General features: G+C 44.6%; 1 protein-coding gene across 1 annotated transcript in view; it reads left to right on the top strand.

Annotated features, from left to right (window-relative positions):
* The first annotated feature begins 14,567 nt into the window (after positions 1 to 14,567).
* Positions 14,568 to 16,233, top strand: part of TFCP2L1 (transcription factor CP2 like 1) — a 38,896-nt gene continuing 37,230 nt past the window's right edge. Inside the window, exon 1 of the mRNA XM_030487434.1 lies at positions 14,568 to 14,769. Coding sequence (XP_030343294.1) covers positions 14,708 to 14,769 — 62 coding nt within the window. The 5' untranslated portion in view covers positions 14,568 to 14,707. The remainder of the gene's footprint in view (positions 14,770 to 16,233) is intronic.

Below are 16,233 nucleotides of genomic sequence, written 5' to 3' on the forward strand. Positions count from 1 at the left end.
GTAGATGGTGCCAACCTGTGCTGACAAGTGTCCCTGGCCATCACTGTGCAGGGTGAATATCGGTTTCACAATTTAGGGATGTTTGCAAGACTTTTGCTGTTGTTCACCAGTTACCACCACTTCTTGCAGCTCCCTGGTTTATACCTGGCTACAAATGGTCCCCACTAAAGGACCACGGTGGGATCTGTCTCTGGAAGTTTAACAACAGCTTGAGAAGTCCCTGGATGTTTTTCTTTCCACTGAACTTCTTCACCATGCTGGTGAATTGAAGCTGCTGAACTGAACATCAGCTGGGGACTGAGAGCCAGATGGTGATATCCTTCCCCTCCTGCTGAGAGGAACCTTGGTCCTACTGCTGGCTAATCCTGGGTGTTCAGCAATAGGTGACAGATTCAGGTTTTCCTCTGGGACAAACCCATGCTAGTGGGAGGTGGGGACAGGACAGCCCTTTTCTTTCCAAGTTAGTGGCTGAATTCCAGAGGTGACCCAATGCTCAGAGCAAGTGGGAGCACTGGAAAGGGATCCCTGGAAAGGATCTCAGCTCAATCCCTAATAGGTCTGCAAGCAGAGGAGAGTGCTTTGGCTCTCCAGGCAGTCCTTTGAGTGTGGTCAGGGTCACTGTGGTGAAGGGATGGAAACTTCAGAGCGATAGGTTTAGAAAAGCAAAATCCCTGAGTTGCTTGGCTCTCACTGTGCAGCGTGGGAGCCAGATTCCCCTCTCACTTGCACTGGGACGTTGCTGCAGATTGGAGCACTCCCTTGAGAGCAGTGCTGCTGGGATGTGGGGATATTCTCCTGGTAGCATTTTGCCCTGCAATTGTTACCGACATGTGGCTTCTCACTCTGTTTCCTTTGGCATTCGCAATCATCGTGTTTTGGGCAAGTGCTAAACATTAACTTAGATTTGTACTTAATAACTCAGTGGTGTGTTTGGAGCCCCGCGTACAGGAAGGTGACACACTCAGCGTCCTTCCCCTGGCCCTGTCAAAGGCTTAGGGATGCCAAAGCAAGAGAGTTTCACTGAGTGCACACCAGCATTCACTGAGCACACACCTGTGCTTGGCTGAAGGCATACCCAGGTATCCAACAAGCGCTGTTTTCATCCACCTAAAATTGATTGCCTTGATTAACATAACTAAGAGGACCTTGCTGATTTGAAAGCAGAGCAAAAAACCTTCTCAGCAGAAATCAAAGCCCTGGAGCGGTCCGGAATGTACAGGAATGGCATTAACAACTAATCCCCACTAATCCAAGATGACATCCTTATCACATGAGAGCATAAAATGTAATTAGAGTTATATAGTGTTATCTCCAGAGTACTAAGCAAATATTAACCAATCCATCTTCCCAGTGCTCCTGTGGGGGCAGCCCATCAGTCCAGTTACCCTGGCTGTGCAGGTGGGGAAACCAAGCAGGATTCCCTTCTGGAGAAGACCATGCCAACCTCGCATCCAAAAAACCAAAAACAAGCAAAGCATTTATGACTGCTGGAAAGTCTTTTGAGGACATGGAGAACATCTTCCTTCAATGCCCCTGTTATCAAGGGGATCGCAAGTGACTGCTGTTTCCCTGCATTTCCAGGATCTCTCAACAGCTATTATATATTTTCAGGGAGGTAAAATGCATGTTCAGACATGGGCTTCCTCTATTGTTAGAACACACTTTAATGATATCCAACCATCCTTTCACTTGTTTGTATCAGGGTTTGTTTTCTAATGTCCCAGATTTGCTCCATCTCATGGGTGCTGCAGAAGGTGCTTTGCTGTCCTCCCTTTGGCTCTCCGAGGTTGATTGGCCCTGGGATGGATAGTGCAACTGATGGTCCCCACCTGTGTGAAGCAATGCCCTTGGGACTGAAGTCAGCATGCAGGCTTTACAGCCTGAATTGAGGTCCCCATCATCCTTGTATCCAAGGACACCTGGAGATGGGCCGGGACGTCTGCCTGCACGATGCCTTTCACCAGGCTGCGTGTTTTGTTGTTTAACAAAATATAAGGCCTGATCCACTTAGAGAAGTTGGACCATTTGCAGCAGCGGGGGATGTGGTCCTCTTATCAATGCCTATTAGCATTGGCTGCCCTTGACCAAGAGCTGCTTTTGACAGCGGAAGACACAAATAGCCACTGAATTTCTCAAGGCCTTAGGATAAGATTGTATTTCTTGGGCTGGCAATGCCCTCTGCTTTAAAAACATGTATTTGAGTATGAAGTATAAATTCCTGGGCTCTACCAGCCTCTAAAATCAAAGACACCAACCAAAAGGTTACCGGCATTTGAAGGACAGAAAGCTTCATGGGCTCTTCTTTGGTGCACACACACGGTGGTGTCACTCCCTTAACTGGAGGATATAACTCTTAAAGATCTGTCACAACATATGTTTGTCAGAGGGCATGAGAAGAGCTGCACAGTGCAGGGTGAGGAGGGACAGTTGTGGTATCCCCTGGGCACTCTCTAACTCTGTGCCATCTCTCCCCGCTGCAAGCTGTTCCATACCCTGCAGGAACCAATCAGTGAAATTTTCCCCTGGGACATAGCAGTGAACGAAAGCAGGTGGTGAAGGTTAGCATTCATGGGTTTGTTTGCTTCATTAATAAAGTTCCAGATTTTGTGGAATAGTAAAGAAGAGGCCATCTGCAGAAAATTTCAGCAAACTTTTCTAGGCACAAGGAGGGAAGGAATGCCATTGAGGAAGAGAAATGTTGAAGTGGTTTGTGGAAAGCTGTTTTGCCACGGGTCTCTTTGGAGTTAAGACTATGTTCTACCATCACTGGTAGTCACACCTCACTGGGTTGAGGGGCAAGATCTGCCCCAGCGCACCCTAGGCTTCCTCCCTCCCTGCTCCCCCACTGCACTGGCACCACCAGTTGCATGGCCCTACAGGGGCTCAGATCCACAGGCTGATACGGCTGAGAAACAAACTGGAAACCAGAAAAAGACTGTTTATTTTTTTTTACTTACGGAGAAAGAGCAGTTCCCAGAGAGAGCTGCTCGCCTCCGGTGCTGCTGGTGCAGGCAAGGGGAGAGGTGTGGCATGTCCTGCGGTGGTGGATGCAGGTGCAGGGGGAGGCAGTGCTGCTACCTGGGTGGGACTGTATCACCCCAGAACCCGCTGTGGGACACCTCAATTGATAAGAAGTCTGTTTTCTGCATGACTCATTTCAGCTGAGGAGCTGCTCCTAACTGTGTCTAGGGTGGCCACTAAAACCCTACTCTTCAGAGGTTGCCTTCTCTGCCTTCTGATTGTGAGGCAGTTTAAACCCGCAAATGCCCAAATATTAGCATATTAGCATACTGCAGAGTAGGGGGCTATTTCTTCCCTTTTAGGCAGCTCACCTGACACTGCTTTTCCAGTTTTATAATGCTGCCAGTAAACTGCTGTAACATGTGTGACTTGGCCAATGTGTCCTCTAAAAGCCATTGAAAATGTTCCCTTTCCTTGCCCAAGGGGCCCTGGCTCCAGAGTTGCTGGGTCTCTCCCTCTGCTTCTGGAGCTCAGGCTGCTCAGACTAAACTATGTATTGAAAAATTCCATAACAGCTTCCAACCTCAATGAATAGCTTATTCAAGGCCACTGGAAGGCTCTTGCATTATCTAGTTCAATGGTTTTCAACTTGTTTGTTGGTTTGTTTCTTGTTTTTATTTCCAGTAGAAATGGGCATCCCCAAAAAGTCAGGTCTATAGTGAGCTGACCAGCTTGATGCAGTCAGTTTCCACAGACCATGTAGGAGCAACCCGGGCCCTTGCAGGGTCTTCCTTCTAAGCCAGGAGATTTGGCATCTCTCGTATCTTTCTCAGTATGTATCACTCTGGCAATCTCTGTATATTCTGTATAGTTAATCAGATTGTAGATTTTTGTAAGCGCTACTAAAGAAAGCTGTGGTTGTAGAATTGCTAATATTTAAGATTGAGAGGTCTGGTTAAGAAGTTATCTTTACGAAAAGCACATTCTTTGACTAAAAGGTGACAGTCTGTGATTGTTCCCAACTCCCCACTGCTGAGCTATGGTAACAGTTGGCGTGTCACGCTGACAGCCTCCACCAAGAGCCATCTCCCCATATCGTCCTATTATTTACTGTTTGATTCCTTAGATTTGGGCAGCTAGCAAGCTACTTAAGGAGTCCATCGTTCCTCTTTTGTAAATATTATCACAATATGGGTTTTCTTTTGGAATTCCCCATGGATTCCAAGTCACTGTGAACACTGGTACCAACAGTACAGACCATTCCTCAATGCAGTTTATGCCTGGATTTGCTGGATTAAAAATGTGTAATTTTACTCACTGCTAAGGTTAGAAAAGTCCAAACAAGAAACTTTCAGGAAGAAGAACTCAAGGATCATTTCTGTTATGCATTTGAAGAAATAAAGCGCAGGTGGTGTGTATAATGGCAAAATCAAAATGCTAAGTGCTCCAACTAAATGGAGGCTATTGAAAAGCAGCTACGAAGATTAGACATAAATCTGACTGCTTGACACCACCGAGTAGATTATGTCACTTTGAGTTTATTCTATTGATTCATAATAAAAATAATGGTGCTGTCTCACGTAATAATCTTGGTGATTGCTACTGCTTGAACCCGGTGTTATGAGCTGGACACTGCTGGATGGGGTCAGCTTCCCGTTCACTGTTACTACCTCCCTTCTGTTTGTGTTACAAGAAGTCCCTTCCCAAGAGAAGTTTATAAACTATGATCAAGTTTCTTAACCTTGTTTTGATAAATGAAAGCAGATGTTCGGCAGGATTCATCTGACTCATCTCAGTGTTTATAGACAGCAGGATCTCACTGGCATGGTCCAGAGAGTCTAGGACACTGCATCCTACCCCAAACAGGTGTTTACATTAGGTCAAATAAGGAAGGCAGACCCACACTTGTAAGCAGCTAAAACTACAACACCTTATACTATTTCACACTAGTATTTGTAATTTTTTCACATCTTTAACCCATCTATAATATCCTGTCTTCAAGAATTTCTTTTACAATGGGCAACCTGTACTTATAGCATGTAACTCTTGATTGAACTATACTGTGATAATACAGTTATTCATCCAATGCCTTATAAACAGACATGCCAGGATCAGTTTATTCTTTTGCCTGGTCAGGGGCATCCTGGAACAAGTTCATGTTGTATTTCAGTGTCAGAGGAACCCATATCCTGGGATGAACCAGCAAAACTGTTTTATGGTCAGGGTAATGCTGCATTTATATGAAAATATGCAGAGGTTTGGTAATGATTTTGTGTCATCCTGGCTCTAGAGATGGGAATAGAGAGGGTTGTAAAGAAAATGGTTTTTGTGTTAGACTTTTTAATCTCAGTTAATTGATTGCCAATTCATCTGAGGTGGTTAATAGGTTTGAACAAGCTGACAGGATGCCTGTCTTAGAACATAATTAATTCTGTCATTCCTTCCTTGAGCTGAAACTAAATGTTGGTTAATTGGCACTGATTGATTAAAGCAGAACAAGGGAAAATTTCCTCTGAAAGTCTGAGGCTTGTCTTTACTATGAAATATGGGAGTGCTTCTAGCCTGAGATAAAATTCTGCTGAAGACAACAGTTTCTGCTTGGTACAGTGAGCTCCAATTAAATCTTCAGTGTCTCTTATTTCTCTAGTCCAACAGCTGTTCTTCAAGCAAACCTAATGGAGACAAGAGATAGGTCGTTCTTGCCACGATATAGCTAGCAGTACTGGATTACTATGCATCTGAACTGCCACTGACCTTCCCTAACTACATCATGGGAAAAGTTAAAGCAATGGTCCCCAGGAGGGTTTTGCAGTGAGGGTTGGTTGTTTCACTATGAAAACAAACTGACAAGCCTTGTTTTGGAAGTGAGGATGTAGCAGTTCTGTGCTTTGGTCACTTGGATTGTCTCATCTGAGGATATTCATTATGGTTCATGCCCTCAGACTGCCATCCCACTCCGTGAAATCTTTATGAACAGCACTGCATACCTCAGTGGTCAGGTGATTTTTGTATTAAAGAGACTTGAAATTGGTGCTGATTTGTCTTAAAAAATTTGGAAACAACAGTGTCTTACTGCAAGTGCAGCTGCCCTGGGTTGTGTGGGAATGAGCTAAAATTGTCACATTTCTACTGGTCTCACTAAGGCTATTGTAAAGACAAATCAATGTACCCCACTGCTGCTGTGGAAAAATTAAGGGTCTGATCCTTCTTCCACATACATGGCTTTTACATTTTTGTAACTCCACTAATTTTTGTCAAACAATTCTTCAGTTTATCCCTGAATGCATAAGAAGAAAATGAAGTTGCAGACTTCAGTACAGCATATCCCACACTGAAAGAAATAGCCTCTTCCTGGGTCTAACTCTATGGCTGTTAAGGAGAGCCAGACTACGTATACCAGGACTCTGACCCTGCGATTTATTCACAGATCTGTCACTGTCTTGGTGATAGGAAGTCAGTTTGCCCTTCCAATTCCTCACCTGTAAGGTAAGACTACTTGCTCGTTACCTAATGGTGATAGGATATTTGCACACGTAAGGTGCATCCACACTGTGTACCATCATATGAAGTTAATATAAATGTATTAACTTGCCCCACAGGACTTGCAGAAACGAGAGGTGACACCCTGTACAAGCAGGAAATCTGGGATATTCTAGGGGGAGAAAGGAATATTGAGGAAATAAATGCATTTGTAACTAGCAGTAGAGATGAGTCTTTACTCACCTCATCTTACCTTATCTTGCAGGGTACTTTGAAGGCTGCATTATTGGACTTAGGAACTGCTGTGCAAATACAATAAAAGAAGAGTCTTCAATTTGGTTTATAAAAACCAAAGGAATAACATGTTATTAGAATAGTTGTACAAATTACTGTAATTGAAAAATTGCTTTTATGTATGAATATTCTAGTTGGCAGCAATTACAGTCAGGCTATATGTAGCTAATAAAAGAAAACCACACTCCCTTTTCCAGTTTATCTTCTTGGTTATGAATTTGTTGTGTGAATCATCTAACTATAGCATTTCTATAAGAAAAATCTCATTTGATGGAAGAGCACTTTGAAGCAAAGACCAAATATTGTAATAATAATGCTCCTTGTTTTCTCATATTTTGAGTTTTTACAAGTCATGGTATTTGTGAAGGACTAGTGGTCTTGTGAGCTGTAAATTGTGATTCTGCTAAGGTACAAAGAGTTTTCTGAGGGACTACCGGAAGTTATTTTGGGTACATGAAGGGTCTTAAAATGTTTTCCTTTCAAGGAACTTAAACCATCTCTAAAGTGTTTAAGGGGAGATGAAAGGCTGTGTAATGCACTTCTTCATGCTTCCTGCTGTCTTACAACAGATAAATGCCCTGCGGTGGAGCATTTCAGATCTTTCTACATGCTCAACTATGTCTAATTATTATCCTGGAATCATATCACAACTGAGAAGTTTACATTGGAGAGGATGCGTCTGCTTGTCATGGTTGCTTTGCCAGATCCAAACCGTAATAGTGCCTTTTCTCCAGAGTTAAAAATAACCACTTTTCAGATGGTATTTGCTTAGAAGTATCAATGGGGTGGGAAAGCACATGCTACAGAGCAGCAAGTGGACCTTTTAGCATGAGTCGCTTCAGAAGCTGGGAAGCTGTGGGCATCCCATGTGTGCTTGGGCACTACCTGTGTAGTAAGACCTAGACATTGCCTTGAGCAGGAATGGGACTGTGGGGCATGTACACTAAAACCTGTGTCAGGACTATTGTATCCCTTGCAGCTGAATTTCACAGACTTTTGAAATGTTGGTGGGAAGGGATCTCTCGATGTCTCTAATGTAACCTTCACCTCAAAACAGGGCTGGAGCCTACACTGGAGCGAACCATGGCTCCTTCTGCAGTAAACTTGAATACCTCCAAGGATGGAGATGTCACAGCCTGCCTGGTGACCTGTTCCAGTCCTTTAGTGAAGAAGTTTTTCCTAGTATTTAATCTAACTCCCAAGTCACAGCTTGTGGACACTGCCTTGATCACCACTGCTACTGAGAAGGGTTTGGCTCCATCATCTCTTTAAACGCCTTTGCACGGCTTTTGGGCTGCTATTAGGTCCTGTCATGACATCATCATCATCAGACTCTGCAAGTCTGATGTCTTCAAGTTCTCCTCACAGGAGAAGTGCCCTAGGCCCTGAGTGTTTTAGCAGTTCACCTGCGGGATCCCATTCAGCTTCTCCACCTCCCTTTTGAACAGAAGGCTCAAACAGATGCAGTCTCACCAGCACCAAGCAGAAGAGATGATAACTTCCCTTGATCTCCTGCATTACGAGAACTGGCTTGCCTCATTTGTGGTCAGAGGGAACTGTTGTCTCCTATTTAAGATGGCTTTCAAGATAACCTATGGGTCCTTCTCAGTAGGGCTGCTCTTCAGCCAGCTGGTTCCCAGCCTGAACTGGTGCATGGGGTTATTCCAGCTCAGTGCAGCACTTTGTATGACTGCTAAACTTAATGAGGTTTCTGTTTGCTTTAAGTTTCCCAAGGTCCTGCTGGATCTAAGCACTGATGATCATCATGCCAACCACCCCAACCAGTTGGTCTTATCTGCAAAACTGCAGAGGGTGCCTTCTGCCTCTTGTTCAGGCTTTTAGGACTCCCACAAGGAGAGAGGATCTATGGACTTAGACATCTTCTGGCACTTTTTCTTCTGGTTTTACACACCCTCCTCTGGCAAAGCTGGATTAGGCAGTCCCTGCTGCAGCCTAGCCCCCCGCCTCTCCTTCCTCCACTTTCCCGTCCCTGGTTGTGCTGACACCAGAGTTTGGGGCAAGGTGGCAGACCAGACTGGTGGCCGGATGTGGGACACATGCAGCCATTGCAGATATTTTTGTCCCGGCTATGATTTTTTAGCTGTGAAGCAAAGCTTTCTCAGGCAGCTGTGAGCAGAGCTGCTCCATTTTCAGCTCTGGGTGACAATGCTTCGCCTCCGGCTGCCAGGTGGTGACAGTCCCCCTTGCTCTGCCAGCCTGGCGTGTGTGAGGATGGGATGTATTTGTGCTGCTCCAGCCAGGAGCTGCAAGGAGCAGGCAGCACACACTGTGGTCTCAGGCAGAGGGACTGTAAGGAACTGCTGAGATGTGTACAGGGAACAGCTGTTTGCAGAGCCAGTGTCTGCTGCTGGCCAAAAAGTGCGTTTTTTGGTTTTTTTGGTGGTTGCTCTTTGCGGTGGTTTTTTTTTTTTTAAGTCATGTGCTGCTTTCCTACAAGTGCTGTCAGCTCCGGAGACCGCTTTTGCAGCAATGTAAACACAGCTACTGTGTATCCTGGTAATTGCAGCCTGTAGCTCACAATGAGACAGCCAATGCCAATAGATGTATAATGAGCATTTAAAAAGCACTTATTGTGTCATCTAATCATCGATCTTTCTCATTGCGTAAATATTTTTTGTTTCCACAACAAAGTGACTTTAAAAGAAATGTTCACAAGAAGTAAAAAATAATTTTGATCCTGCTGATAAAATCAGGACAGTCAAAATGATTAATATGACATTGGGGAAAGCTCGCAAACAAGACTTCATTTCTGTGGCAAAAAGACCTCGTAGATTCATCAGCGCTCGGTTGTGCCTGGAAATTCAGTGGCAGCTGGAAATTTGATGGTGACCTCTGATAAGCAAAAAATGGTGAGGGTTTTAATGAATGACTTGGATAAGAAAATAAATAAGCCACTCTGTGCAGTATTCTTCCTGATATTTGTTTTGCTATTAAGTTCAGTTAATGCGGTTCTCATTGTGTCATGATGATTGTGTTGTCAGCACATCACGACACATGACCATTGCTGCCAGTTTGGCTGTCAGGGAAGGGAATACATTGCCTGAGACACACAAGGTAGAACAGGAAGGTGACTGCAATATGAAGGAATTTGGAAGCCTTTGGTGAGGAAACGTCAGAGATCATAAAGATAGAAAGGATCTCCCTGAGCATCTTTGTTCTCCTCTGTCAAACTGGCCACAGGACCTAAATGAGTTCCTTTCTTCTTCTTTATTTTTTTTTTTTTTTAAGGAGAAAAATTTAGTCTTGATTTACATCTAGAAAATGGGTTGGGGAAAGGAGGCTGTAACCACAAATTTTGGGAAAGCTGCACTCATCATTATTACTTTTCTTGCTAAATTGCTCAGTATGTTGTTAGTCTTGGTTTATTAATTTGCAGGTTTTATTCCCTGGCTCTTGTATCTTTGCTGTGAGGTTTAGGGACATTTGAAATGAAATATTGATTTCCCATGTGAGTATTTATAGACTTTGAGTCACCTGTTAATCTTCCTCTGGGTAAAACCAAACTAAGCTCCATGTTTCTTTCACTATAAGGCACATTTTCAAGATCTTAGTCATTCTGTTTTTCTAGTTCTGTGCCCTCCTTCTTGGTAGTAACACCAAGCCTATATTCATGCTCTTAGTGGTAGCCATTGCCCAGAACTGCTGGCCACCACCTGCCACGAAGTGCTGTTCAGCAGAGGGCAAAGGGAACCCATCTAGTCTGGTTTCCATCTGAAAAGTGGACCTGAACAGGATGGATGAGGAGACTGTGGTGGTCACTGGGCTACCCAGGTGAGCCTGCACTTGCCACTAGAAGCTGTGCCAAATCCTGTCAAAGGCAAATGAATTATTTTCCAGCTTTTACAGCAAAAAAGGCTTTATAAAAGCTGTTTCTTTCTTCATTCAGAACATTACAGTTGATGTAAACCTTGAGTTTTCAGCTGATTCTACCTCCTGGTGCCTTCACTGTTTTCCAGGGAAGGTAGGGCAAATTAACCAGTCACAGTACAGCCACCTTTCTTGGTTATCTTGCAGAGGCTACTTAAATATAATTCCCCCAAGGATCCCCAAGTCAGAGGCTGGAAGCTGTGAGCTAAAATACACTGAGGCAACACAAAAGGCCCTGTGATGATTTTTTTTTCTTAAAGAATATTCAGTGCTTGGGTGATCATCTCAGTAAGTCTTTTGAAGTCTCTGCAGCTCATTTCAGATCCCTGCAGTTCATCCAAACAGGCTATAACTCTATGGCCCATGCATCAGGAGATAGTTGGAGTAACACATGAATAACCTTAACTAATGCCATAATTTTAAAATGGCAGCTTTTGGAAGCTCTTCAATACAGTATAATGTTCAACCTTGATCCTTTAAGTTATTTTGGGTTTCATGAACACAAAATTGCTTATCTGACATAGAAGCTCCTGATGGACTTTTCAGAAGTTATTCAGATGTTTGTGGTGGAATTCATAAAGGTACAGAGATGCTTTGTTTCCTTTGAATTTGGTGGGAGTTAAGGGTTTAACCGCTTTCACCGATCTGAGCTTTTACTTAGCCATCTCTGCAGTGTTATAAGGTTTCCATGCTCACACCCCTTTAGCCTTTTGGCTAATGGAAACACCTTTTTTCCAGAGGAGAAAGGGAGCAGAATATGTGACTGTATCTCAGTCACTTCAACGCAAAGTCTACTTGGTTGGTGAGAAGCTGATCTAAGCCTCTTGACTCTGCAGCAAAGAAGATGAAAGGCATATATGTTTTCCACTCAGTGCTTAGCTAAAGGGATTGCAATGACCAATGAAGCAGCAGAATGAACTTTCAGGGCAATGACATCTTCAACTGAAAGTGCAGATATTAATGCTTAAAGTTTTTCTGTTTGGTTTTTTTTTTGTGTGTGTGTGTGTGTGTGTTGTTAGGTTTTTCGTTTTTTGGGTTTTTTTTTCTTTTGGCTTTTTGGGGTTTTTTGGGTTTTTTTGGTTTGTTTGGTTTTTTTTTTTAATCAAAAGGACTTACATACTTAAAACATCGTCCCGCTTTATGCCAGCTTGAACTCACTGGCACAGTACTTTTGTGCCCAGGCACAAATGTCCACATGAAAAATACTTATTTTTAAAATGTTTTTCATACAAAAAGTATCCTGAGATCCCTTTATAGCATTACCTTGAGTAGAAAAATCCAATAAACAAAATATTCAATCCCTTTTAATCATACGAGTAAAGAATTTTAGCATGGACAATTGAAACAGAGAGATGAAGAGCTATCAGCACAGCAGAGGGAAAGAAATGGCTTACATCTGGGAGGGAGTAGGAGAGTAAAGGGAGACTTGGATGAGAAAGCTGCAGTGGGGAAGATTTCTTCACTGAAGAGCTGTGTTAGAGAAGGAGGAAGAGCAGACGACAGGCAACCAGTGGAGCCCCACAGAGAAGCAGAAGAGGACTTGGTCTGTGTGATGTGGTTGATTTTGAAGATCAGGAGGGGGTATTTGATACTGTGATGCAAACTTCCATGTTGGGGGCAGAACAGAAGTTAGACCAGAAGAGGGCTGAGCTTTCTTTCAGGAGAGGTAAACAACAAACAAATATATCTTTTTTTTTTTTTTTTTCTCCCAGAAACAGGCCAGAGAGGAAATAAAAGGGATTATTTTAAAGTCATTTTCACTTCAACATATTTACTTTCTAGAAAGATAGTAAAGAAAATATTGATGCGTCAGACTCGATGGGATCCTTTGTTTTGTAATGGTGTGGTCATTTACTCTTACATCAGACTTCATATTTCTCCAGTTGGTGCAGCAAACTATGCAAACTGTAGTTTTGTAGTTCCACCAATGTGGAAGGATATTTACTGTTTAGAGAAGTCCTTGGACACCTCAGCAAACTTTGTCTTGTTTCTCTGTCCAAGAGCTATATTTAGATTTTGGTCAATCAAGGTCTGAGCAGCTGCTGCTCAGATGTTGTGTGAGCACAGCTAAATATTTTTAAGAGTATAAAAAAGCAACAAGATAACTCCAGCCATTTTGCTTTGAAAGAGCCAAGTGTATGTATAGCTGTGTAGTCACAGAGGAAAGAGAAACTACCTTAAAGGCACATTTATTTGTGCTATTTCTCAGTCTGAAACTAACAAAGACAAGCAGATCTAAATAATGTGTCTTAAAACTTTAAGACCTATAGCACCTCTGTGAAGCTACTTAGTTACCCTTCAAATTGCCTTGTTCTTCACCTCATGACAGATCAGGATATGAACTGCCAATGCGTACAGTTGTATTGCATCTGACTTTCTCAGGTTCGACCTAATGATGACCTATAGGTGCTATGACAATATCAATACCCTACAATTGCAGGATAATAAAAATTTAATGTCAATGAAATGCCGCTATCTTGGCTGTAAAATATGGCAATACATAATAATATATGCCAACAGTTACCCTGAGTAAACTGCCTTTATTATCTGAAATTTGACCAGGAAGCTTGCAGGTGGGAAGCCTTCTGCAAAACTGACTGGAACATTTTTAATGAGTAATCAAAGGTCTGTTTCCATTTCTGCTGGTGGACAGACAAGAGGACATGACTAAATGGAGAACCCCCTCTTACCCTTTTGTTCCCCCTCCCTCAAGTACCAAACATAAGAAGGATTGATGGGACAGGAAGATGTCCTGAGAGCTGGGGATAGGAAAATGATGGGTATCAATAGCCTTGTGGAGAGGATCAGGATCTGCAATTTGAAGTGGTAAAGAAACAGATTTCTCTTACTGAGTAGGGCCGGTGAGTTAGGAAAGACAGAAGGGCTTTGGATGGGTTAGTGGTGAGGTTTAGTCCCTGGCACTGTCTTCTTGTTCCTGCATGTCCTCCAGCAAATTACTTTGCCTCTCACTCTCCTACCTGGAAAATATCCCCTGACATGCTGAGAAAATTGGGGGTGTTTAGCCTGGAGAAGAGAAGGCTGTGTGGAGACCTCATAGCAGCCTTCCACTATCTGAAAGAGGCCTACAAGGATGCTGGAGAGGGACTTTTCGTCAGGGACTGTAGTAAAATGACAAGGGGTAATGGGTTTAAACTTAAACGGGAGATTTAGGTTAAATATAAGGAAGAAGTTCTTTACTGTGAGGGTGGTGAGGCACTGGAACAGGCTACCCAAGGAAGTTGTGGCTGCCCCATCCCTGGCAGTGTTCAAGGCCGGGCTGGACAGAGTCTTGAGCAACCTGGTCTAGTGGAAGGTGTCCCTGCCCATGGTAGGCGGGTTGGAACTAGATAATCTTAAGGTCTTTGTAAACCCAAATCATTCTACGATTCTGTGACTCTGTGACATAAAGTTCATATTAACACGAAGCACAGGTGGTGTAAGAGACACACAGCATGGAGCTAAAACAATCAGCTGTCCTTCACTTAAAAAACCCCAGAGACTTTAAAGGAGCAGTGCTTTTACAGTTGACCTCAGTGATGTCAGCCGGAGTTGCCAGGACACCCCGCCGGTTCGAGTAGGGTCGCTATCAAAAAACATGGACAATTTGGAGGACAGAGTGCAACTCCCAGCAGAGCCGGTCCGGAGCTGGGGTTTCCCCATGCCCCCGGGCCCCGCTCTAGCCGCGCTGCCCGCACTGGGGGGGCACGCTGCCTACTGCAGTGTTTGCCGCGTACATCCCTGCCCTGCCGCCCCATCAACCACCGTTCCCGGGGCGAGGCCACCTCCCGCCGCCTCCGCCCGCGACCCGTTCGTACGCGGGGATCAGGGGTGGTGGCGGGGCGGGACGGGGCGGAACGGGGGAGGTCTCGGCCGGCTCTGGCGCCCCGGCCCGGCCAACCCGCGGCTGCCGGGGCTGAGCCATAAAAGCACCGGGAGCCGCTGGGGCCACGGCTCTAGCTGGCCGCAGCCGTGCCTGGCGCGCCTCGGGTGGGCAGCCCGGTTGGCCCACTTCTGCCGCCCGGCCCCAGGGACCGCGCCGGCACCGGGCCCCACTTCTCACCCCGCCCCGCCCGCCGACCCCAAGATGCTGTTTTGGCACACGCAGCCGGAGCACTACAACCAGCACTCGACCGGCAGCTACCTGCGGTGAGTCCCCGGGCGGCGTGAATCTCCGGCGGTCCCGGCGCTTCGGGAACGGGGGTTAAGGGGAGGGTGTCTGCTGGCCCCGAGGCGGCCCGCTCGTCGGGCTTCCCGGGCGGTACCCGGCAGCGGTACCCGGCGTCCAGCGGAGCAGCCGCATCGCCCGGGGCGAGCGCTCCTGGCTCTTTGTGAGAGGTGCGGGCGCTCTTTTATTTTTTTCCCCTTCTGTTTATGTTTTGGTTGTTTTTTTTTTTTCCTTATTTTGCACCTCGTTTGACAACTTTCCGCAATTTTGCTTTATTGCTTTTGCCGGCTTCCCTCTGCTCAAGGGCTTAGATAGTGCAGCTTGCAGGGAGAAGGTGCGCTAGTTGCAAAGTGCTGTCAAAAGTCTGTGGAAAGCATCTGTTGGCCAACTAAGAGAGCATCCGGTTTTCTGAGGATGGGATTTCTTTCTCTTCTTTTTGGGATGATGGGTAAAAAGCTCAGAATTTCACTTTTTGAGCTTGTCTAAACCAGCTTTTTCCTGACTCTGCACAGTTGTATTTAATTAAATGTGCCTAATTTAAGCACAAGGGCTGCTAAACAATAGTCTGTAACGTGTAGCACAAGCCCGTATTTCCTCCCTCCAAAAGATGTCAAAGCAGGCAACTTTAGGAGCTTCCTTTCTGCTAGATGCTTGTGATTTTTTTTTTTTGAGAACATGCAAAGCTGAGCTATCAGCTCGTGTGAGTAGCTGCTGCTGCTCTGCTGAAGTGTGATTTTGCTGAATTGCAGCAGTGGCGGACCTGGCTGTGGCCCAAGAACCTTGCTTTCAAAATGTACCCCCAAATAACCACTGTTGAGAGAACATTGAGTTTGGCTGGCAAAGCACTTGGAACGCAGATAATACTTCCCTTTCAAGGAGACGCACAATCCTAACTATTCCTGCTCGCTATCAGAGTATTTGCAAAAGATTATTTTTATTTTTTCTACGAAATAATAATCTCCTGTTATCAAATGATACAATACCATGAGATTCTTGCTTTCTGGCAGCTTCTCCGCTTCTTCATAAAAGGTTTTTCACCTCCTCCTCTATCCCAGTAAGTCTGTTTTAACAACATGCATGTGACAAAAATCTTATTCTCTCTTGCTTTGGACTTGCAAATCTGACTAGTTTGGGCAGTGTGAATAGTAGTAGCAGAGGAGCATCAGCATTGGTAGTTGTCCACTGTGTCTGTGATAGAGAGCATTTATGGTGCTCAGACTGCTTCATTAACTCCATGGATTTGCAGTACGATTGCTACAAGATCATCGAGTCTGGGTCAGGCTTGAGCCCACAACTCAAATTCCTTTTAATTGGCCAGAAAACATATTAGATTATTTTTGCCTGTTTGGTGCTAGCTGGAGGGGATAGAAGAGACCTGATCTGGCAGGAAGGCTGCTAGTGTGAAGGTAACCTGTTGGTGTTTTAGGAAAAAACTTCAGCTTTAG

The sequence above is a fragment of the Strigops habroptila genome, chromosome 5 (assembly GCF_004027225.2).
Source record: "Strigops habroptila isolate Jane chromosome 5, bStrHab1.2.pri, whole genome shotgun sequence".
NCBI classification, from domain to species: Eukaryota; Metazoa; Chordata; class Aves; order Psittaciformes; family Psittacidae; genus Strigops; species Strigops habroptila.